The sequence below is a fragment of the Adiantum capillus-veneris genome, chromosome 13 (genome assembly GCF_014529385.1).
Source record: "Adiantum capillus-veneris isolate H3 chromosome 13, ASM1452938v2, whole genome shotgun sequence".
Classification (NCBI taxonomy): domain Eukaryota; kingdom Viridiplantae; phylum Streptophyta; class Polypodiopsida; order Polypodiales; family Pteridaceae; genus Adiantum; species Adiantum capillus-veneris.
Window position 1 is genome coordinate 105,633,652 of NC_140943.1, and position 25,791 is coordinate 105,659,442.

General features: G+C 38.7%; 1 protein-coding gene across 1 annotated transcript in view; it reads right to left on the reverse strand.

Annotated features, from left to right (window-relative positions):
* Window positions 1-15,937: 15,937 nt before the first annotated feature.
* The window catches only part of LOC147444579 (microtubule nucleation factor SSNA1-like), a 52,042-nt gene continuing 42,188 nt past the window's right edge, over window positions 15,938-25,791 (reverse strand). The window contains exons 3-4 of the mRNA XM_086528122.1: window positions 16,008-16,099; window positions 15,938-15,950 (exon numbers count right to left, since the gene is read on the reverse strand). Of these exons, the coding sequence (XP_086384248.1) occupies window positions 15,938-15,950; window positions 16,008-16,099 (105 nt within the window). The remainder of the gene's footprint in view (window positions 15,951-16,007; window positions 16,100-25,791) is intronic.

The window sequence follows — 25,791 nt, forward strand, 5'->3', positions numbered from 1 at the left end:
ATGAGAGGCAAAATGAAAGGATTTACTGAAGCATTTATCTTGGCCAACCTAAGAGGACCTAAAACTCTACAAATTACACGTTGAAATTGCAACTTAGTACTAGAAATTATGCATACCTTTTGTCTTGCAAATGGGAATGAAAGGATCATACAAATTTTTGTGATTCATGAGAACTACTTGAATGTGCTAAAGGTTGGTCCTACACAAAAATACAAAAGCCCTCCTCAGTGGGGGCACCAAAATTGAGGTCGTCCGGGGTGGGCAACAAGAGAGGCGACCTCTAAACACCCATCAAGGCCCCCGTGCTGCTCAATTGGGGTTGGGGCAACCACAAGCACAAACACAACAACAAATCCACAGCCAAACCCAAACAAGATAGGGGCACCACCTAGTTATGATATGCGAACTAGGATGCAAAAGAGATTTTTTCACAACAAAGAAGATGCACCACAAAACACACACAAGCAACCTCACAACAAAACACACACAAAATGGACTAGAGAGAGCTAGAGCAAGGGGAAGAGAGAGAGGAATGGATCTTGCATAATACCACACATACACTGTCTTAGGGTGTGGGAGACCTCTCACCACAATACCCTCTTACAATGGACACAAAATTGGCAATGAAAACACACTAAAACACTTTCTAAACCAAGATCAAATGAGAGAAACATCAAAATTCACAGGTCACCTTGAATTCACCAAACTGTATCGCACAAGTGCAAGAACGAAGATTTGAACGTCGAATCACACCTTTGATGCACCAAACCTCAATTTATTGATGATGGAGGAACATATACAATAGTGGTTTTGAGATTTTGAACTCACACTCTCTCACTTGCAATGTGTAGCTTGAAAAATTCTCTCACACCAAAAGTGAAGCTCACAAAGTGGTTGCTACGCCTAAGTCTCTCCTCACATAGAGTGTTGGGGTGTCGTGTGAGATAATGCAAGTTGTTTTACAAGAAGGAGAGGGGCCTATTTATAGGTTGGAGACTCCTCATTAAGATTATTGGAAATCCTAATTTACAAGCTAACAAATCAGTATTATGATTTTTTCTGAATATCAAAACATTGCGGGACTTCTTTGTCTGCTTCAGTCATGGATGTGGGCTCAAAAGAGAGCATTATTGATGGTAGATAAGGTGAAAGTAGAGTTTTAAGGAAGGAGAGGGAGAGAGAGGGAGAGAGAGAGAGAGAGAGAGAGAGAGAGGGAGAGAGAGACTATGCACATGCCTTGAGGTGAGGTGTCTTTTATGGTTAGGTCAATGGCTATTTTGTGTTAGTATCTTAGTGGTTAGTGTTAGTAATCACTAAAAAGTTAATGATATATTTACAATGAGTAGAATGAGGTGTATGGTTGAATGAAGTAAGGAAATCCTGGTGAAGCTTGAAGAAGTACTTACTTGTGTAGGTTCCCAAAATGACTATCGATCATCATCTTCTTCTTCTCTTCTTTATCCCATCGCCGTCAAAGTTGATTACAGTGATGAAAATGACAATTCATTTGATGAGATTTCTCAATTTGTAGAGGTTAAGCATGGTTTACATGCTGACTTTTATGTATATAGAGAAGGGGTAAGATGGAATTGTACTTTGGAAGTAATAGAGAGAGGTTTAGAGATGGTGTATGTACATGTAGAGCTCATATGAGAGCTATGGAAGTAAGAGGGGAGGTTAATGGTGAAGAAGGTGAGGGAAACCATGGACGGTGCACGTTTGAGTGAGGGATTGAGAGGAATGAGTGTGTGTGTGTGTGTGTGTGTGTAGAAGTGTGGAAAGAGGTGAGAGAAGACTATGGGCTACTTGTGAGAAAAGTGGGCCACTAAAAAAATCTTAGCTTATCAGTGGTTGCTCCAAAAATCACCAAAATTTTGGAGGTGATCATTCAGCTCTTGGTACACATTTTCTCTTTTGACCACTGCTTCAAATTCTAAGTGGAGATGGATATAAAAAATCCCACAAAAGTGCCTGTTTTTCTTCATAACAAAGTCTTTAGTGGCCCCCCTTTTGTTGAATTTGCATATGGTTCCAAAGGTGAGACCCTCCTTGCATGAGAACATGACCCAATTGATTCTTAGGGGTATTAAAATATGTAGAGTTGTGGATTATGCATAAATATAATACATGAATATGATGGGAAAAACAGGCTAGTATATATAAACTATTCATGGAATCTAGAATAGTGTCATCTATATATAAATATAAAATGGAAAAAAGAGATATATGAAAATATAAGGAATCAAATGAGGGGACCCTCATTTGTTTTTATTGAAGTATATTTATTTACAAGAGATAAGAAAAAATACCTCTAGGAAATAGGAATTTAGTGAAAGGCAATGATTGATGGTAAAAGGTATTTTTGAGGTTTTTCCTTGGAGTGGATTCTCACCAAAACTAAGAGAAGCTTGCATGAATATATTTCTATATGGAATAAAGAGTATGCAAAATGGTAAGAAAAATTGTGGTAATGGTGAGTCAATGTACATAGCATACATAGGAAAATAACGCACACCTATGTAGAAATATTTAAATAAATACCAAAATAATTATGAAAATTCCCTATATTTAGGCCCTATGTACAATGAAATATATACACACAAATGAGCCATTATATATTTTATTTTTTTGATTTTGTTTATTTTTTGGCTCAACTAGCCCAATGACTAGCTAGCTGAGGGTTTTAAGAAGATATGTGAAAAAATCCCTAACTCACACAGGCCTATGTACAGTGAAAAGGTAAGAATAGCCACAGTGTTTAGGTGATTTTGGTAGGGTGAGGTAACTTACTGTGGCGATTACGGAGAGCCAAAAAACGGCTATCAACATCTACAAATCTATTCTTTAGAGTACTTAAATTACTGCGTTTTGATGTTTTGACCGTAGGAGAGTGTTATTAGACCGTAGGGTGACCTGTTTGGGCTATTTTTTGTAGCTTTTGTGACTTGAATCATGATGGATCACAATCCATATACCTTGTCCGATTGCAACAAGACTTTGTAGGCGTGTTCCATTAGACCTACCATAAATTCCTTTAAAATTTCATGACGATCTGATTTTGTTTAGTCAATGAAATGGTGGCATAAGTGAGAGCGGTGAGAAAGAACATAGATAGATTTTTCGACCATTGAGTGATGATTTGCTTCTTGAGTCGATGCATTTTCTTATTAGGTTCACTTCTAGGAGTGACAACCTCAAAGAGTCTCCATGTCCTAACTGAGTCACTTCCTTGAGTATTGACATTATGTTAGTGCCAGACAACTATGTTGCAAACGTCCGATCATGGCAGGCTGCTAACATTGGTGCCATTGATAGGGAAAGATCCTTAGGTTTTGAGTGACCTAGTGGGTGTTTAGAGCGTTCTTTTCTAAATAGTTGGCTTTCCATTCCATTTACACTACTAGTAAAGTAGCTAGACATGGGTTATTGCTTGATAGAGTTTAGAAGTGGGGACTTGCTAGATTTGTTCTCAAAAGGTAAAGAGAGTTGCGAGATAGGCCAAAGAATTTCATTCTTTAATTTTCTCATTACTTTCAGAGTGTTGCATCATTTTTTGTTATGAATTTTATTTTCATTACCTTGTTGATTATTGTTTCTAGTTTCTTTCCAACACATAGGAGTAGGATAAGTAGAAACCAAAACCATCTAATTAAAGCTAAAAAATATCAAGGAAAAAAATGGTGGAAAACCATGTTTGGGCAAAAACGACCATAACTCTGGAATTCTTAAAATTTTATGATGAAGACCTAAAAGGTGATCCAAAAACAAAAATTTGGTGATCAAGGGCTTTAGAATACTCATCAATAGCAAATGGATAAGTCTAGGTAGATTGTGTGGAGGAACATGGATCGCGATCCATGTATCTCAGAGGCCTTTTTTGCAAGAACGTTGTTAGTGACCCTCTTGTATCAGTAGAGCATTGCTTTGATAAAGTCTGGCTGCAAGAAAATTTCAAAAATCACATCAAAATTGGATGATATGGCAAAAACCTCGATAAAAAATAAGAGTTTTATACACAAAATTGGGCATATCTTGAGATTTAGAGATCCAAACCACAAAAGACCAAGTATACTAGTTAGAGAAAATCATTGTTTAGCAATTGTGAAAAGTGCACATTAATTTATGGTGGAATATGAATCGTGATCCATGTACCACTGAGACAAAAGTGGACATAGCTGAGACCAATTGATAAGACATTGACTTCAAACAACTGATACCAAAGTTTCGGATCAAATTGAGCTAAAAAAGACACTCACATTAAGGGACCGACCAAAATTTGGGTTTTTTAAACTTTGAGGTCAAACATGGATTGCGATCCATGTACCTCATCATGATTTTTGGTTGAGATTTGAGCAGTAGGTAATTGAGAATATTTGAAACACTTTTTCCAAAATGCACATTGAAAAAAAAGTTGAAAAAGTTGGACAAAAGAGAAAAAAAAAGTCAAATAAAGACAGATAGACCCAAGATCTCACTTTTGGTTGACCAAAACTAGTCAAAGTTCAAAACAATCTTGGGAGTAGGCTACAACATCATAAGCTATCAACTCACCAAATTTAAAGTCCAGAAGTGGATCTCTATCCATGTATTCCATCTGTGTTTTTGTACATAAACTATACCAGTTTGTAGCAGAGGCCATTGTGAGCAATACTTCCCAAAGCAAGATAGCCAAAAAAGTTCAAAAAGTGGGTCAAAAGGGCCAAAAGCACTTCTAGGCTAAAATCCGTTGAGACAAATCTAGGGTTTCACTTTTAATTGACCAAAACTTATCCAAATCCAAAAATATTTTTGGGGTAGCATAGAAATACCTTCAGCTACTATAAGTGTTTCAAATTTAGGGTCAAAGCTCTCAAAACAAGGATCACAATCCATGTTCCTTTCCCAAATTTCTGATCAAAAACCTACCCCTTTTGATATGCATGCTATTTCTAGCCGAATCTCAAAGTTTCATCTCATTTGGATATCGAAACCCAAATCCCAAAATTGTCCAAGTACTTTGAGAAAGTGCAATAATTGACCTAATTTCCAATCTAGAGGTCCAAACCCAAATTTTTTTTGATATCGTAGCATCTAGTAATCATGCTGATCCTATTGGTACGAAGAAAACTCAATTTCGCCTACAAACATGGATCACAATCCATGTACCCATGGTGACAGCTTGACCTAAAATGTTTTTAGACAATGTAGTGCATACATAGGAAACATATTCCCAAGTCTAGTTTTGGAAAAAAATGAGCAAATTTGGGTCAAAAGGAATCAAAATAGAAGACAAATTGAAAATTATAATGCACACCTAGGGCTATGCTTTTGACCTATCAAAAATACTCCAAATTCAAAAAGATATGAGATATAGCTTGTGGACAGAGAATACAACAAGCCCTTCAAAGATCATGTCCATGTGTGGTGGAACATCGATTGTGATCCATGTACCCTCCTTACCTCAAAAATTGGTGAAAATTGGTACAGAGCATGCACATGACCTTGTCTAGCTACTGCCAAAATTTGGACAGAGGAACAAGGATCACAATCCATGAACCTCTTCATAGTGGGGGTAATTGTGAGGTCCCCAACCTCGAGAAGAGTGGGGCAACTTGATAGATGTCCTTCCTTTATTGTCCTTTTCTATTGACGACACCCTACTCCGTTTCCACAAAGTAGAGATACGAGTAAAAGAAGAGAGGAAGTCCTCTATCCATCGTTTACGTGGTTACAAGGGTCATACGCCACAAGCCAGGTCAATAAATCTAGGATTCTAATGAAAGTTGTTTCCTAACATAAAGATGAGATCCCATTGACATATTTAGAATCCATAAACAACGCCTTTTTCCCCACGTTTAAGAGGCACAACCGCCATCCATAAACCATAAATATGATATGAGACTTAGTCTAAACTAACTACTAATCTTGTGAAAAGTACCCGACTACTTGGGTCCATAGCTTTCAGGGGCACGTAGATTTGGGACATCTCAACTCTTGACACAATGAGTCTCTAATTTCACTTCTCTTAACAAGAGAGAGTGGAGAGTTTCTTGGCTAATCAAAACCACCCATCCTTGACTGGCAACCTAAGCCAGATCCCACTTTCCACCCCACTCACACCTTTTTGCTTGTTTACTAATTACTACCACACTGTTTCATATACACAAACAATATTCTTTTCTTAATTCCAGGCACAGGTTCTTTCATCCAACCCTTCAAACATCATCAAAACATTTCTTTCTCAAACATGGTCTAATGAATATAGTGCTATAATTCAACAAAAAATGAAGCTTTCAATTATTCTTAAAAGTTTGCCTCTACCCGCGGACTTTCTCTGTTTAACCAACAGAGCTTTTGGAAAGGATTTACTTATACGCTAACCGCAAAATGCGCATACACTTTCCCAGTCGCTAACCGCGTGGAAACATCTCGCTAAGTGCAAGGCATCCTGGTAATCGCGAGGTATCTTGCTAATCGTAAGATACAAAAAGAGAGCTGATAGCCTCAGCTTAATAACCTCAGCTTAATCTCTGCTAACCACAGAATCACCTCGCTAACCGCGAGTTCCATCTGGAAACAAGATATTCTTTCAACAATTGTTTTCTTTATGTGATTTCTCAAACAAAGACAGTTTATCAAAAAGTAATTATAAATCAAACAATTCCTTCTCTACTCTATGAAATAATATGCTTGTTTCTTGTGATATAATCACGTTTTTTGGACAGTTTAAGGGAATTCCTAAGCTTGACTTATTGATCATCATGTATAACGATGCAGAATTATAAATTCATCTTACTGGATTAGCAACACGTTTGAATACCTCTCGTAGTTGAGGTTGGACGGCTTCGACTTATTCCGCAATCAATACCTCCGCATGAGCAACGTTTAGAGTGATTGATGCATTCCTTTGCACCTTATTGGAGGTGGAGCGGTATGAACGTCCTTTGAGCTTCAAGTCACTCCCTTCGGGGCCATCGTATCAAAAAAGATAAGAGAGAAGGTGAGAAAGAGAACTCAAGGATTGAGGGGCAACACGATGATGGTAGAGAAAGAAGTTGGAGATGGAGATGGCTTGAGGGAGAGAGGTTGAGGAAGAGAAGGTAACTCCGACGTCGAGGCAAGAGAGATTCCTCTTCTGAGAGTGTGTGTCTTCAAAGTGAAGGGAGAGGGGTCTTTATATAAGCTCTCAAGGTCAGCTAAGAATAGAGGGAAGCAAGGAGAGATAAGCTCGCTCACGTTTGTGGACACAGATTCCGATGCAGGATTTGAACCTCTTAGATGAAGCTTGGATTCCAAGAAAAGAGCTTTATACTAAGCTCCTCCTCTCTTTATTTCCTAAAAGTACCTCTTCCTACTCCTTCTCTTCGAAAATTACTCCTCCTTTCCTAAAACTGCTCTCCCTTTCCTAAAATTACTCTTTCTTTCCAAAAGAGTCAACTCTTATCTTTAGATACAATCTTGAGGCCTAAGTTTCCTGTCAACCTTATTGTTTTCAAGTGAATAAGGGTCATAATTAATAGTTCTAGAGTCCGATTTTTGATCCGATCGTTTCCATTAGAATGATCTTTGACTTAATAAAATGCAAATCTCAAATATTTGCAAAGTAAATGAAATACTTTTATTGAAAAATATTGGGTACATTACAATATCCCCAACTTAGGGCTTCGAGATGTCCTCATCTCGAGAAAAATTGAGGATAGACCTTCTTTAGGGTGGCTTCATCTTCCCATGTTGCATCTTCTTCAGGATAGTCTTGCCACTGTACAAGGTGTTCTCTGAGAACTCTATTTCGAAGAATCTTCTCTTGAGACTCTAAAATTCTAGAAGGTTGGAGTTCCAAGATGTTCTGAGTAGGCATGAAAATTTCTTCATTGTTGAGGAGTTGACCATCACTGGGAATATAGGGTTTTAATAAGCTTACATGAAATACATCGTGGACTTTGATGTGAGCTAGCAACTTCAACTTGTAAGCCTGGGTTCGTATAAACTTGGTCACTTCATAAGGGCCACAATAACGTGGACTAAGCTTCTTGTACTTATTAAGTGATAAGGTACTTCTCTTTGGATGAATTCGAAGAAAAACCTTGCCACCTTCTTTAAATCTTCTTTCGGATCTCTTACTATCTACATACTGCTTTTGACAATCCTGAGCTGTCTGAATATCCTTTCAGATGGCTTTTGTTTGATTTTCCATTTCTTCTAGCATCTTCTTAGACACTTCAATCTGATGGTAGGGTCAGAAAAGTTGAGTGGAGAGACACATTATTGACCATACAAGGCACAAAATGGGGTCATACCAATGTTTTGATGATGAGAAGCATTGTAAGCATACTCCACTAGAGGTAAAAATTGAATCCATCGCTTAGGTTCTCTACTACAATAAGATCTAAGAATATCTTCAATGACTTGGTTAACTTGTTCTATTTGACCATCTGATTGAGGATGGTATGCAGTACTAAAGTTTAATTCTATTCCAGTTGCCTTGAAGAGTGAGATCCAAAAGTTTGAAGTGAACTTCACATCTCGATCACTTACAATCCGTTTGGGCAATCCATGCAATTTGAAAATCTCTTTAACAAATAGTCATGCAATATCAGAGGTGGTAAAGGTTGTTTTGACTGGTATGAGATGCGCAACCTTCGTGAGTAGGTCAACAACTACCATGAGTGAATTATAACCTCCTTGTATCGTAGGTAATCCAATGACGAAGTCCATACATATGCATTCCCATTTCCTTTGCGGAATGTCCAATGGTTGAAGTTTACCAGGAAGTTTAACTCTCTCAACTTTAATCCTTTGGCATGTCAAACATTGACGAACGTAACGTAAAACATCTCCCTTTGCCCAGTTCAATAGAAACTTTTTCGTACGGCATTGAGACTCTTCACATATCTTGGGTGTCCTGAAGTAGGGCTATCATGGGCCTCAAATAAGATAGCCTTCTTTAAGTTAGGGTCCTTTGGTACACATAACCTATCTCTATAGTAGAGACAAGGTCCATCATGTGAGAAGTAACACATATTTAGTAATTTTGGGAAAAATGCACAATTTTGGGACAAATCTTTGTTAACCAAGCTCTTGAGTGATGGTTGTAATGTACTAGGCTGAACTATTATGAACCATTGGTGTCAATTGCTAGAGTGCAATTTGGATCGTGTTAGGATGCCTTGTTGTAACACATTGGTGTCGACTTCTAGAGCATATGTTGCATTGTCGTCAAAGATTGGGTGTCAAGTTCTACTGAGACTTGGAGAAGTTGCATTGTGGTAGGGACGAAGAGTGTAAAAAGAACTTGTACAAATTTAATTAAAACTTCATGTTTAAATTGGGATCAAAAGTATACAAAGAACTTGGGAAATAGTGATGCCTAAAGTGTAAAGAGATCGTAGCTTTGCCTTGCTCTAGAAGTAGAAGCAGAGCTTGAAGAAACTTTGAGGGCCTTGGATGGTTAAGTGTGGGGCCTACCATGCTCAATGCCACTTCTTTCAAAGCTTGGGTTAGTTGTCTTACAAAACTCAAGTTTGGAATGTGGTAGTTTGTGATACAGAAAGCATTTCTATTTTAGAGTGAAAGAAGAGGGATTTTTTTAATTTTGAGGTCCCAAAAGGCATTATTTTTTTACAAGCACAAACGTCAAAACTTGATTTTGCTCAAGCTAAAATGTTGAAACTTGAGCTAGCTAGAACACTCACTACAACAATAAACAACCCAAAAACAAAAGGCAAGTTGCATGTACAAATTGACAAGAGGTTGCAAACATTTGTATGTAGGAAAGATGATACTCTCTCTCATGCTTTTTCCACATTAATAACTTCTTGTGAGAGGCCACATATTGGAAACTGACCCCCCATGATCTCCGAGGCTATGCACCCCAATATCACCTACTTAATTTCTATAAACAAGAATTTTTTCGCGTGCTCACAATGAGCCACAAACTTCAATTACAACCAACAATGACATATAAGATCCCAAATAGAACCAAGAAACACAAAAAAAGACCAAATATCACCAAGAGAATGCCACCGACTCCACGCGGACTGCCATCTCGATGCAAGGGTAGCCTCAAGATGAAAACACCAATAGATAAAATAGATACTGACAATACCAAAATCCGTACCAAGAGAAGAGAAAAATCCATAACAACAGGGTAGAGTCCATTGCCTCCATTATCTTGCTGTAGTAATCCAAAGAAAAGCAAGCACGAAACCAAAAAAAGGCACATGAACCACCGCATCATAGAACCACCAAGCATGGTGATGACGGACTTGCATGAAGCCACCATGCAGTCAAAGACTTCCACGCTTTAGCAACAAGCCGACACCGAACACAATGCTCACCACATCCGACAAAGAGACCAGACCCCTAAAGGTGGGGCACGCACCATACACCTCACTAGGGGCTGTCATGATAGAAATCAACCCTGACACCATTAGCAACTATCTCACCAGACTGCTAAAGGTGGGACATGCACCATACACCTCGAGTGGGACTGCCACGATAGAAACCAAACCTCCCAATGTTATCAACTATCTCCTAGGCATGAATCAGCATGTTGCTAAAGGGATGCCACCCTTTATCAACATGCTGCAATAGAGCCGATGACAACCACAATGCTCACCACATTCGACGAAGAGACGAGATCATTAAAGGTGGGCCAAGCACCATACACCTTGCTAGGGGTTTCCATGGCAAAAACCAACCCATCCAATATTACCAAATGTCTCCCTAGGCAAGAATTAGCAATGAACACATCTATCATTGATGCTCTTTGCATCGCAAGGAGGAGCGCCTCCACCCGTTCTACAAACACAAGAAGCCGATAAAGGAAGAAAGCAGATAGAGAGTGTGGATCCGCTGGACCTCTCTCACCGTCAAGACGGGTGCCTTCAAGAGCCCCCCCATCTACCTTCTTCAACAAGAAATATTTAAATCCATCCTGTCGCTAGCAGCACCAACTTTGAACCTCACCGGCGGTCCTTGGCCTTGTATATTGCAGGGCACTCGATGCTTCTTTCTCTAGTGATGAACCCTAAAAGAACTTAAATTCACATTGATCTAATAGTTTTGTTGGGAAATTCTCACAGGAAACAAAGCTCACTCTACAATTCAAGCCATCAAGAAACACCTAGAGCCTACAAGGTTGGAGCTCCAATTCGATTCTTAAGGAACCACCTAGAGCCTGGAAGGCTTGAGCTCTAGTTCAAGCCTCACCTAGAGCCAAGAACTACACAAGTATTTAGGTTATACATGAATCATTTTCATCAAAGTCAATAGCAACATTAGAAACCTCATCAAACTTAGCCCAGGTTTAGATGAGACGGTGGAAGATCTTATAGAATAATGGTGGTGCATTCGTTTTGCCAAAAGCAAGGCGCACATTTTTGGACCCACCAAGAGCTAGAGGACACCGCTCCCCTCGGTAAAGATGCATTATCGGGCTAATACCGTAGTTGAACATGGATGGCGAGAGTAGCATGAAAGCTAGATTAATGTTTGCTAACGCATCTGGTGAACCTGGTGAACGTAGAGCATGGTGGGAGGTTACATGATTCCACTGGGCTCTCGTTTGAACATGCCGTTATCAGTCAGTTTTAAAATTCAAAACCAACGTCGTCAAACTTGAAATCGGCGTTATTTAGAACCTCTGTCAACAAATTATAAAACAACGTTAACTTTGAAATTCAAAACTGACGGTGGCGACAAACGATCGAGAAGACGGAAAAATCTCGCCAACGGTCTGTGGGTTTTCAAGCCATGGCCCCTTGCACCTTGTTGCTTGTTGTCCGATGAGCCCATAGTTTCTTACCGAATGTCGCTTCTGCCATGAGCTGTGGTTGCATAAATGGAATCATGAATCGGAGCAGAAACCAAAGGTCACCTTGCCTCAGTCCTGAACTACAACAGGAACTAGAGGTTGCCTTGCCTCCCGGGATGTTGTTGATGCCATAACACTCTAGTTGCTTGTGAGCCTTGCACGAATATCTGCAGGTAGCTAGTTGCTCATCAAGGAATGATGTGGTAGCTCTCCTGGATGGGCTTGATCAGCTACACGAATATCTGCAGGTAGCTAGTTGCTCATCAAGGCATGATGTGGTAGCTCAACTAGATGGGCCTGATCAGCTACACTCTTCCACCTCATAGGAACCTTGACATAATGTGGATGGGCCTCGACTTGCCTCGAAGGATTTGATCATGCAAGATCATGAGGATTAGAAGGCGAGGGTGAAGCCGCCAGCTTAGAGGCTTATGTTGTCGCTATGATAGCATCTTTTGCTCCCTCCATCGCTTCTTAGACCAGCACGCCTGCTGCTTGAACTTCAAGGTGATGGTGCTGCCCTCGCCAAGGCCAACCCCGTGGCCTACGCACTCAAAATTTGAAGGTTTGAATAAACAATCCTCACACTGCTCGAAATGCCCATGGATCTTGTGCATACCATGCTGCTACCCACAAACACCTCCCTTGCAACTGCCATCCAAAATCACCATGTCCTACAAAGGTATTTGCACTTGCCACTCTCTTTACTCAAGATGCCACACTATATTTTGCTGCTCTTTTGTTACACTTTCTCAAAGAGCCTAGCAAAGCTTAGCCAAGAGCAAAGCTCGTCCAGGTCATGGTCATATATCATGGTTAACTAAAGATGTAGAAAAGCATGATCTGACCAAGAACTAGGATGTTGCTAAATTTTATATAAATGTCTTCAAGATCTCTCTCTCTCTCTCTCTCTCTCTCTCTCTCTCTCTCTCTCTCTCTCTCTCTCTCTCTCTCTCTCTCTCCCCCCATGTGTCTCAAGCTTATGAGAGGCTTGAAACCTCGTAAACTACAATCTTTGATCCTAGAGTCTCTAGCTTGTGAGAGGCTTGAAACCTCATAAATTACAGTCTTTGCTCTTGGAGTCTCTATCTTATGAGGCTCGAACTTAAGTTCGAGCCTAATGACCTGGAGACTCAAATTTCAAGCCTCATGTGACCTAGACATGGTAGTAAGATTCTTTCTAGCTAGAAAGCATTTGCAAACATCTATAGATCATGAGACTTGAGCTTAAGATTAAGATCCTAAAAAGATCACCAACTTAAAGCCTCATAAGTGATAGTCTCTTCTTTGAACATCTAGCTCATGAGACTCGAACCTAAGTTCGAGCCTCTATGACCTAGCGACTCAATTTTCAAGCTTTATGAGCTAGAGATCACTGCAAGTTTTCGAGGAAGATTGTTGAAAAACTCACAAGCTTAAAGCCTCATAATTGACAATCGCACATCTAGCTCATGAGGCTCGAACTTAAGTTCGAGCCTCTATGACCTAGAGACTCAATTTTCAAGCCTTATGAGCTGGAGATCACTACAAGTTTTAGACAAAGAATGTTGAAAAACGCAAAAGCCTCATAAGTGACGATCTCTTCTTCGAATATCTAGCTCATGAGGATCGAACTTAAGTTTGAGCCTCTATAACATAGAGACTCAATTACAAACCTTATGAGCTAAATATCACTATATGCTTTAGATGTTTTCTCACTCAAACTTGCAAATAATCTCCATGCGTTCAATTTTTTAGAGTTTGTTTTGTGCCCATTGAAAAAAAGGAGCAGTCATGGTTGTCATGACTCATCATTGAGAAAAACAATTACTCTTTGGTGAGAAAAGAGGCCTCTTTGATCACACCTAAAAATATTTCCCAATCAGAAAAAGGGTCTTTCACACCTAGAAACATTTTTCATAGAAAATTGATTCTCTAGGTCATGAGGATTCTTTCCACCTAGAAAAACTCACAAGCTTAAAGCCTCATAATTGACAATCTCACATCTAGCTCATGAGGCTCGAACTTAAGTTTGAGCCTCTATGACCTAGAGACTCAATTTTCAAGCCTTATGAGCTGGAGATCACAACAAGTTTTAGACAAAGAATATTGAAAAATGCACAAGCCTCATAAGTGACGATCTCTTCTTCGAATATCTAGCTCATGAGGCTCAATTGTCCATAGAGAGAGTACATGTAGAATGCATCCCTTCCACCCCATCAAAAGATACATAAGGTCTTTTGCAATTGTGTAAAGCTTGTGCCATCTATTGAGTATATCTCCAATCTATTTTGGGATCCCTCTACTCAAAGATAAATAAATTTTCTAACCTCTACCAGACAAGCACACACCCAATGCTTTTGCAAAGTAGTATGCTATCCCTTTTGATGCACTTCCATTGGCTGATGCAAATTCTCTCACTTTTCCAAGTAGCTCCATTGATGTGTTTGTATTATCATTACATCACCTAGTTTCATGTGAGTAGCATCAAAAGAGTGTTGGTGAACAGGACTATTCAAGGGCTAGAAAAGTGTGTGATGCCTATATATGAGCTGAACCTTGAGTGGAACCTTGGAGATGGCCTAAGCATAGGCATTTTAATAGTCCACAAATAAGGAGTATATATCACACTCTAATGTTCAAGATTGATTTGTTCTACCTCCTCAACAAACAATGGGATTTACAATGGTCGGAAGTAAGATGGGCAATGGTAGACAATAACATATGGAATCCACAATGGCTGTCATCGATGAAGTTATTTTTGTGGAATGTGCTATGGGGTGCTCTGTTGACAAACATGAAGATTATGGCCAAAGATATTGGCTTAGAGACATGTTCGGGGTTGCAAACAGGCTAGTGGGGACCTCTCTCACTTGTTCAAATAGTGCCGACAATTAGTGGCCTAGCAAGAAAGCTATGCAAATGGGCTCAAAGGACCTAGAAAATCGGGTTCTACAAGAAATCCTTGTTTGTCAGAGTGATGGCAATAAAAAGTCAAGTGCTTTTACATTGCATCCAAACTGTTAGGTGTTGCTACCTTCAGCATGTTTGGAAGGTCAAGAAGCATTAGGTATTAAAAAATAACTGCTTAATAACCAACTTTACAAAAGATCATTCAAGAAATCACAAAAAAAAAATTTGCCCTTGGAAAGGGGAGAAACTCGGACGATTGGAATTGGACCATTCTCTCTGCCCCGATGGGTAAGTGATCATGGACATTAACTAGCCTAGAGCTGGCCCTTTGTAATATATTGAGATCTCAATAGCACCTCAAACTCGATATGAGCTTGATTCTTCTTTGTACATTTCAAGATGTTAATACATATGCCCACTCACAATTGTGAGTTTGGTAGAAAAAAAAGTTTTTTCATAAGTCAATAATTTCCATCAGGTATGATTGACTTTCCATCAAGAGATAGTACAAGAAAGCAAGGAAGCAATCATCTCCATTGGAAAACATAAAAACTTTGAAGAATGGATTCAAGCTCTCAAAGCTATCTCGGGTCTTAGAACCCTCTAATGTAACTATCTTAGCAACTCTCTTGCTTAATAACCCATAACCCCTCTTTGGGAAGGATGTTGGCTCAAGGCACATGTTGTGAGTATGGATTTTAAAAAAATAAATTCAAAAGTGTGTATCTGTTAAATATTCAAACACAAAAAACTACTTCACTTTATCATTGTTGTTGTGAAGATTAATATAAATTGCCATTGCATGAAGGTCAAGTTAGCATAGACATACTAATTAAAGGCTCTCCATGGTCATGCACGTATTTCTTTATCTTTCTGAACGAGTTTCAAGAAAAAAACAAGCTACAAAAGTCAATAACACAAGGACAATGATGCATGAAAATTGAAACCCTAATTTTGTTTGAGTTGAATAAAATTCTATAAAATTTCTATGTACAGCTTGATCTTAATGTGATCCTAAATTTATGTGGACCAATAACAAAATGTCATGCTACATAGAGAAATTGTAGCTCCAGAATCGCCACAAAATTTGGTGTCCTTTCTAGGCACTTGATGTGTTCTTTACCAATAGTGCTCCTAGGCTTAGAAAAAAAAAGAGCTACTTAAGATTAATTTTCACATTAAGATGCATTCAAATCACCTAGCTAGTGATACAAGGATCGTTTGCATCTCTAAAAAACCATTTCAAAAGCTCTACAAATCGACCCTGAAACAAAAAAACAATGGTGAGATGTGCAATGATGAGAAAAACTTATAGCTATACGAAAGAATGATCATGAAATAATACCTCTTTTGTGCCATTTGAGATGCTTCGCTCTTGAGAACATGAAGAAGAGCTTGGGAGCTTTCAAGAATCTACATATGTTTGCCAACAAACTAGAGTCAAGAATGTGATCTTGTTCAAAATGTTCAAGATTTATGAGGAATTAGTAGTTCCTCATTCTTGATGCGATAATTAAAGAAACAATTGATGCTAGCCTCTTAGAGATCTCTATTGGTATATCATATGCTTAGAATAGGAGCCATAGTTTTCATCTTGAATGTGCATTACTATGGTCCGTCACAATCTAGGTCAAAGGGGACTACTAATCTCAACCACTGTTGTTTCTTGGTAGGAATCCTGAAAAAGCACTGCTAGATGGTTGATAACTCAACACTCATAATAAAACAAGACCTTGTGAATTCCTGTCACCGTCTGTAGACCTGTGTCACATAGTGCCACCTTATTAGCTATTTTCATGCTTCTGCCCCCTTTTACCTAGACCCTTGGCAATTGGGAAAGGACGCATGGTGTCCTTTCCCACGTAATCAAGGATCACCTATGGAGTCTAGCATCCGTCGATTGCCATCAGGGGTCGATTTGATTAGGGGAAAAGGATACCATGTGTCCTTTCCCTACTCCATAACATCAAATGTGCTCCTTTGAGGCATTATGTTGAACATTTCATCATGTTACTGGAAAGCATGTGGAGAATTGAAAAACATCCCAAGCACACCAATGCTGATGCACAATGTCCTTTCACAATGAGTTGGTGAAGCCCAAGTCCCTAACAAATAGCCATAATGAAAGGTTTTTGTTCATAATATTGAAAGGCTTTGCTATAAAAAGAGTGAATGGCTTCAATCAATTAAGAATGTATAGTGCCCTTCATCATAATGGTGTGTGGGCTTCAATACCGAAGCTCTACAAAATCAAAAAATAGTTGTCATGAAGGTACAAGCTCATGATTTGATTTCAATAGTTTGAAGTTACAATTATGTAATTGGGTGTGAGGCCACAAGATTCAAAGAAAGAGGTTTGGGTTTTGAATAGGATTTGTGCTTGTATGAGAGTTGAGGTTTCATGGCTGAAACTTAAGTTTTTTTAATTAACCTTGATAAGTAGAATTGATTGTGAATTTGTGATCCTTTTGTCACAAAGTCGCTTACAAAAGCAAGCAAATTCCAAGCACAACAGGAAAGATAGTTCATGACTTCTTTGTTACAAACTCTCTTATAATTTAAGCCATCTTTAGGAAGAGGTTTGGTGAATTCCATAAACACTTTTTCACAAAGTGTCTGTGAATCTCACAACGAACTCTTACAACCAATGGTTTTGCACCTTCCTAGCTAGATCACACACTTTTGGTGAATCCGACATGAGGAAGCTTGAGTAAGGATTCAAAAACATGTTTTCAAAGGTTTGAATACAAATAATTAATGCTATGGAATAACAAGAGCAACAAGATATGTGTTTTGATCTAGGTACAATGCAAATGTTTCAAGCATTTTCTATTTTTATGCAACAACAATAAGCTACACAAAGAAGGGAGGTGTCAACAACCAAAGCCCTTCAAGATATTGTGAAAAAAATGGACTAGTTTGAAGGGAAATATGTTACAAAGTATCTTCATGGTTAGGTGAATGAGACGGAGTTACAATGGGTACCAAAGGTAAACATGATTTGCAGCTTCGAGCCTGTTGTGGTCTTGAGATTAGAGACCATGTATGGGGAATCAGGGAGGAGCATAGAAGAGATTGAGAAAAATCCAAATTATCCTGAAGGAGGAATACTTCATGGAGGACTCTAAAGGGTTACAAAAAGAAATTTCTTAGAATGGGTTGCAAAGCCAAAACAAGGATTTTCCATCACTGAATTGTTGAGAGAGTTTGAGCAATGCTATGTTCAACTATCAGGAATAGAGCGAGATATTGTGGATAGCAAAAATATTGAATTGTTCCTTCAAGTTTCAAGTCTTAAAATCCAAGAAAATTTAGAGCTAGTTCTTGAAAAAAGAATACGGGACACGATCTAAAGGCCGCGTGGAAAGGGGTTGAGTATGCGGTCTCATTGCTTGCCAAGAGGCAACACCGTAGAGACGAGATGGTGGTGAATGGTGCTACTTCTACCTCTAGCATGTCAGAGATTCCAACAAATCCTACTATTGTGTATCCAAAAGGTGGAAATTCTATGCTTATTGACCTTGCTAAGGGCATGTGCAAAATGAAGTTAAAGCTAACAAGGCTTGAAGAGAAAGGGAAACCTTCTGGACAGAGATCACAAAGAAAAGAAGGAATTGTGCACAAATACATATGGTATGATAGCACAAACCATGGTAGAAAGGATTATGATAGCTTTGGTGACGCTTTGAAAAGAGATATCGTGTTTTTAAAGGGTGGGAAGATCCATCTGTGAGAGACAAGTATGCCATTAAAAAATAACTTTGGAAAGGGGGTATGGAGAGGTTATGGCGACTAAATATGCCATCTCTGCAGTGGAGGCTGTTGCAAATGTTAGCAAGATAGAGATAATTCTAAAGAAAGAGTCAAATCCTACTTAAGATGTTTTTGAGGAGGTCGATTGCTTGCGGCCATACATAGTGGTGTAAGCCAAAAAGGGAAAGGTAATTAAATAGACATTGTACAAAGTTGGTGATTACATATTCCATACAACAGGTTGGAATGATCCTGTGGACTGCTTATTAGTGCATGCTTGTCTTGAAAAATGCCATAACAATGAAGAAATTGTGAAAGAGATGCGTAGACTTAAGAAAGGGAATGTAGGACCCTCTATTTCAAAGAGGGTTACATAATCTAGAGGAAAGAAAGATTCAACACCTTCTTATGAGGCTTTCCTGAAGGTGCCTCCTCCTCCTAAGGTTTCGATGGAGGAAGTATCTACAGGACAAAAGAAAGAGCAAGAAAAAACAAAAGCAAAAGTCCATATGTACAAACTACAATCTAACATTGAAGCTACCACAAACTTATAGCAGGTATTGGAGGAAAGGATTTTAAATAGTAAAGCCGAGTTTAAACACCTTTGGGTAAAGTTCTTGGCATAGCTAAGCACACGTTTAAGGAGGAAATTATAGATATCAAATAATGAAAGTGGTAAACTCTCATTGAGTCTATTCCTTCACAATTGCAAGGTGAAAAAGAGTCATTGAAGGCACAAGGGATACATGTACAAGAAAGTGAATGTGATGATAGTGTGGTAAGATGCTACCAATATTTTGACAAAGATATCATGCTATATTTGTGGATGATGATGATGAAGATGAAGCTTCCTATAAAGCTACTACTCTAAAAGTCATTGGGCAAGAGCTATAATAGAAGCTTTGGTCAAGGTGGGTGATCTTGAGGATCCATGTGTTGCATTGATAGAACATGGCTCCGAAATCCCCGGGGGATTCACCACTTATAATAAGGACATAAATGGTGGTTTTTTTGTTGAGTTGATGTGTTTGCTTGTTAGGTTCACTTCTTGAGATTGAAAACCTCAAAGAGTCTTTGTGTCCCATTGGAGTCACTTCCCAGAGTATTGACATATTATGTGAGTGTCAAATAGCTATGCTACAAACGTCCGTCAGGGCGACCTGCCCACTCTTGTGGAATGATCCTTAAATGGTGAGTGACTAAGTGTGTATTTAGAGAATTTTTTTTCTCAAGATTTGTCTTTCCATTCCATTTACACTTAGGCAATGGAGGAGCTAGACACAAGGTTTAGTGATTGGTAGAGTCTAGAAGTCGAGGACTTGCTAGATCTATTCTCGAGAGGTAAAGAGGATTGTGAGTGAGATAGCCATAAGCATTTCATCCTTTGATTTTTGTATGCTTTTAGATTGTTGTACCATTTCTTGTTTCAACTTTGATTTGTAACGTTTTTTTTGTTTTTGTTTCTAGATTCATTTTAGTTTTAGATGTAGCGTAAGTAGAAACTACAACCATCAAATTTGGGCTAAAAGATCAAGGAAAAAAGGGGTGAAAACTATATTTTGGCAAAAAAGACCATAATTAATTGAGAACTTATTTGTGAGGACTAGCAAAAAAGAGTGAAAAGCTAAACGAGACAAAATGAGACTGAAAGAGAAAGCGACTCTAGAAACTGAGCCAGAATAAATCAAAGAGCAGCTGAAACAACAAAAGGAAAACAGGGAACGAATGGAGAAAGAAAAATCATCCAAAATATCATCGGGTGGATCAATCTTGGTTGAAAAAGTAAATGAGTACTTATATGCAATATTGCAAGCTTATGAGGGGAGACTAAAATCCTATCAGAAATTCGAACAAAGGTTGCTAGCATATCCATATCTAGAAATGAAACCAACTAAATGGAAATGTACAAACAACTCATAGAGACAACTCAATTTCTAATGGAGCCAGAAATATTGAAGATTCCTAAACAAGTAGGGTTGATACTAGAAAAGGAGGATGCAAGCACACAAAAAGAAAACAGATCAGTAGAGCCAACTAAACTAGGGAATAAAAGCCATTGGATACGAGGGTAGTAGCAAATACTAGAGACGAGGTAGAGTCTCATGAGATGTAACCAATACCTGAAGTGGAAGAACCATGGCCACAATTCTTGTGGGAGATGATCAAAAACCAAAAAGAGGGTAGTGCTACTTTATAGTAAGCAGCTATCCCCAAGATCAACATGGAACACGAGATCTATGCACACTTCTCTCTCAAAGTTACTGAAAATTAGACCACATCTATGGGGCCAAATGGGCATCATGTGTAAAACTCAATCCGAGAGACCAAATTTGGAGCATGTATCACTTAATAGGGTGGGTGACTATTGCAAAGGAGAAGCAGGGAACCACCTTACCACTACAGTAAAAAGGAGTAAAAAAGATAGCCATGCTTGATAGCAAGGCTGGAATAACCATTGCTACGAAGGGAATTTGAAAAAAATAGAGAAGACCAGCTCTCAAAAAACGTGCATGAAGTTGCAAGTAGCAGATGGATATGTGGAGAGACCCTTAGGGATGTTGGAACAAATTATTGTACTCTTGCGAGATAGAGTACGAGCACACTTTTATTGAAGCTGACTATGGAAAAGGAAATAACTTTGAGGTTATTTTGGGACAACCATTCATGTGTCAACTCAAAATAGTCAAGATTGGGTCTATGACTACCTCTACATGTGGCATAAGGGTGTCACAACAAGGGTAAGCACAAAGAACCATATTTACAGAGACGTAAATCAAACCCTAGTGAAAGAATTTGCTATAACTATCTATTCATGAACACAATTGCATGCTTGGTTAGTGAAGGATGTGTATATTTGGATGTGCGACGTGTCAGAATGCAAGAACTTGAGAAAGGAGTATTACATCCTAGAGCGCTTTGTTGAAGATAACTATTACATTAAATAGCCATTTCCAGAGGAGTTGTATGAACCCTATGGATGTAAGAAAATACTGACCACTCTAGACGTGTGCGTAAACAAAATAATCATTACAAAATTTTGTAATGAGAATGTTATGACATAACTCTTTGTTTTACGATAAAGGTAATGAAGAAAGCTAACAATCTTGTGAGTATGAAAGCACAATAGGTGAGACAGATAGTTACATTATGGATTGTGATGTGAAAGCACAAACGGAGGAAGCAAAGCAACCACAAGAATATGTCCTCATCGACATACCTGAAGAATATGTCCTCATCAACATACCTGAAGAATCAACAAAAGTTGTTTCAAAGAAGGCGACTCAAGAAAAGGAAACAGCAAAACACATGAAGGAGAAAAGTTTCCAGGTTCAACTTCAAATGTTTAGCAAATGCAAGATCAGGAGAAGAACAAGGATAAGGAAGAAGATTGATTGTCTCCTATGAAGATCAAATTTAGCATATGTGGAAAAACACGACTCAAAATCACATGTTCAAGTCAGATAGATCCTTATGCGACAAAGAATCTAATGTCTTATGGCACATGGATAATGATGGGACAACCAACAATTACCGAGCTAGAAGAAAGAATGTACACAAGATCTAAAACAAAAACTTCTAGCTTTGGAGTGGCAGAAGCTCTACTCAAGTTGAGTGTTGGGGAATTCAAGGACACTTTCTACATAATCGACTCCCATGATATCAACGAGACTCTAGTTCTGACTAAAATCTGGATGAATGTCTTCTTTTGGAAACAAGAAAAAGATTCAACAATAACACAACCAGAAGCCCCAATAGCACCTCAAGTTCATGCATAGCAAAGAAACAACCAACCATCGTGGAGAAAGGTAAAGCTAAAGCAACCACTGAAGTAGATCAACCTCGCAAGTCAACTTTACCTTCAACAATTCTCCATCAAAATTCCCACCCAACCTCTACATCAAGAGCTATACCATCGATAATGCAATGGAAACTGAAGCAAAAATTCTATCAACCAAAGTTTCCATCCCAACAAAGCCTCCAAAAAATCCAAAGAGTATCAACCAAGTGTTGGTATCCAAGGAGCACATCAAAGTCAAAGACCCAGTTTGGATAGATTAAGCACAGGTTCAACTTGAACAATTAAAGGTCATTGGGTGGATCGTATCAAATGAGTCAATCATTGCACAAGGCTACTTCCAAGTAAACACTAATGTATGGGTCAAGACTAAAGTAACAGCTTAGATCTACTCATCTCAAGAGAAAAGTTCTAGGAAGATCAAGCTGAGCTATCAACAGAAGACAAACAACTCAAGCTGGAGAAAGAACAACAACAAAAGAAAAAATAAAGGACCTTTAAAGCAACAAGCAATGTGACAAGTATGGGTGCCGAAGTTAGACCTCAGCCAAGCTACCCAACACAAACAAGTGCAACAACGGATGGTTCCAATCAAGCTACTGAAGACACAAGGATTTTACGAAGGTAACACTTGAATATGGTTAACAAAAGTTGTAGCTCAACCTGGAACAACAAAGATCAGTAGTCATGTAGTATATGGCTCTACCCAAAGGCAAGCAATGACAATCAAGAGCCAACAAAATCTAGTCAAAATTAATGATGATACAACCTCTAGATGGATACCTCATCTTCAATCACAAAAACAAGGCTCCACATATGGCTAACAAAGCCTAGTGTCCATCATGTCATCAAGAAAAAGGAGCAAATGTAAAAGACGGTCACACACGTACCAAAGAAAAGGTGGGTTCCAAAATCGCTAGTGGAAACTCAATAAGAGCGAACCCCTGCACATCGATAACTGCTTCTCATGGGAGATAAAGCAAAGGATCCATCATTCCCTACTACAACCACATAACCGGTTTCACAAAGCAATATCAACTTACGGCAATCAAGTCAAGAGGAGCCAAAGTATGCTAGCCTAGTAGAAAAAATGGTGGCATCCATAGACCAACATAATGAAAGAGTCCTAAATCTTCAAGAACTTATAAAATTGGATTTTTGGCTTTGAACAAGTACGTCCAGGTCGCCATTAAAAAAAGATTGCATAAAAGTTAAAATCGAACATCTAAGCCACTAAATGAGTGAGGTGTTAGTCACAAAGCTTCAAGTGATATTAATAAAAGCCCATGTGAGCTGGCCACTTGCCATTTAGAAATCCCTAGGTATTAAGGTCAATAAATTTAATGTGAAGGAAATGCTTATCTTTGAAGGAGAGAGAGATCTATTGTATGTACATTCAAGTGACTACGAACCTCGAACTTGTAATCATTGCCAATTGATAATTGGGTAATCCATTTTTAGTTTTAAAATTTGCATTGTGTTCCTCTTTCCATGCCCTTTCATTCAAGTGTAACCATTGTCAGTTTTGTTGAGGTTCACAACTACGTGTTAGCTAGCCTAATCTTCAAATTTTCATTCTTAAATAACTATTTTTTGACATTTTAACCATAGGAGAGTATTCCTAGACCATATGGCGACCTTTCTAGATAGTTATGTTACAATTTTCAGGATCTTTTTCATGATGGATCGTGATTTTGGTACCTTGTCAGATTGCGACCAGACTTGATAAGATAGTGCCTCTAGGTGTCTTAGACCTCCTCTTAAAGTTTCGTTGCATTTCAACTTTGTTAGAGTGTCAAAATGACGTGATGACCTAGAGCGTTGAGAAAGGACATAGGTAAATTTTTCAATTGAGTGGTGGTTTGCTTGTTGAGTTGATGTGTTTGCTTGTTAGGTTCACTTCTTGAGATTGAAAACCTCAAAGAGTCTCCCTATCCCATCCAAGTCACTTCCGTGACTATTAACATTTTATGTTAGTGTAGATATCTATGAAATAGATGTCCGTCATGACGACCTGCTAACATATGATTTTGCTTATGCTAAGATAAAGTGAAGTGATGGAAATAGAGCTATGTAGTTCTTGACTATGTATGTGAATCATGAGAGGAACTGTGATAGGCTTTGTGAGTATCCTCTACCAAAGGCAAACAAAGAGTTCAAAGACTATAGGGATACGATGGGTTTTGGTCACGTACCATTGTAAAGCGGGATTGCAAATGTACAAGAAGAAAAAAGGTACTTGCTTGACCCAAAGCAAGAAGAAGCGTTTTAGCCCTGTACCATTGTAAAGCGGGATTGCAATGGTACAAGAAGAAAAAGGTTCTCACCTATTCCAAAGCAAGAAGAAGCCTTTTATATAGCTTTTTAGGGGTTACCAGAGCATAGATCATTATGCTCTATAAAGCTTGAAGATATGAAAATAAGGACACAACAATATGTATATAATGTACAGAAAGACATGAAGGAAAAGGTTTCATAGAGGAAAGTGAATGCATTTTAGGTTTCTTTGAATAAGTTTTTCATGTAGATACTATGTTTGAGCTCAAGGCTATAATGGATTCTAGCATGAATATGAAATACAACTTATGAAAGTATGCTCTATGAAAATGTATGAAGTGACCGAATCTTTTGAAGATCATAAGGATTTAAATGTCAATGAAGGACCGGAAGTGTGGATAGAGACCAAGTACAAAACTATGGCAAAGAAAGTGAGACTCGTGACCTTACCTTTACCATCAGATTACATGAGAAAATTAGAACAAGCTTCTTTGCAAAAAACTGACAAATCCAAAAAGGAATGTACATAAGGTCACAATGGAATCTTTAAAAGAACTAAATGTTGGTTGTGAGGAGTTTTTAGTAGAAGAAGAGAAGACGTGTTTTAAAGAAATGCTTTCAACACATGGTATGGCTTCTTGCTTTCCACCTACATGAGATAGGGTGTGTTTATCCTAGTGCTGTTGCACCTATGCATGATGTCACAAATGGGTGGTGTGGCATGGCCCAAGACATGGGGTAGTAGACCACACACACACCCCGGCTGATGGCCTGCTCGAAAAACCCGTAGAAAGTGGCACATGTCAGTTGTACGGCAGGCCCGCTTTTTGCGTTGCATTGATGACGTGACAAAACTTTATGGCAGTCTTTCTTTTTGTGTTGCCTGACGTAGCAAAGCATACGGAAACTTGATTTAATGTTGGCTGATTTTTACTGGCTGAATTGAGAAGCTTTTGGAACATTGCTTTATCTTTAAGAGCTTTTCAAATTGGAAGCTTTTAGGGCTCTGCTTTTGGGCATTCCTTGTAACTCAGAGCATCTGGACGTAGAGTCTGAGAGTGAGAACCCTCGCACTCTCTTGTACTTTGAATACAGAGCAATACAAAAAGAAATACCAAAAGGGGCACCAGTATTTCAGGCCAACATCTCTATGCACAGAACACTGTCGGGCCATGTCGAATCAATTGTGAATTGTGAATTGTTTTGAAGTGAATCTCTGATGTGTCGCGATAGAATCTTGACTTGGAGTGTCCAAGTTTGTTATGGTGGTATCAGTGCG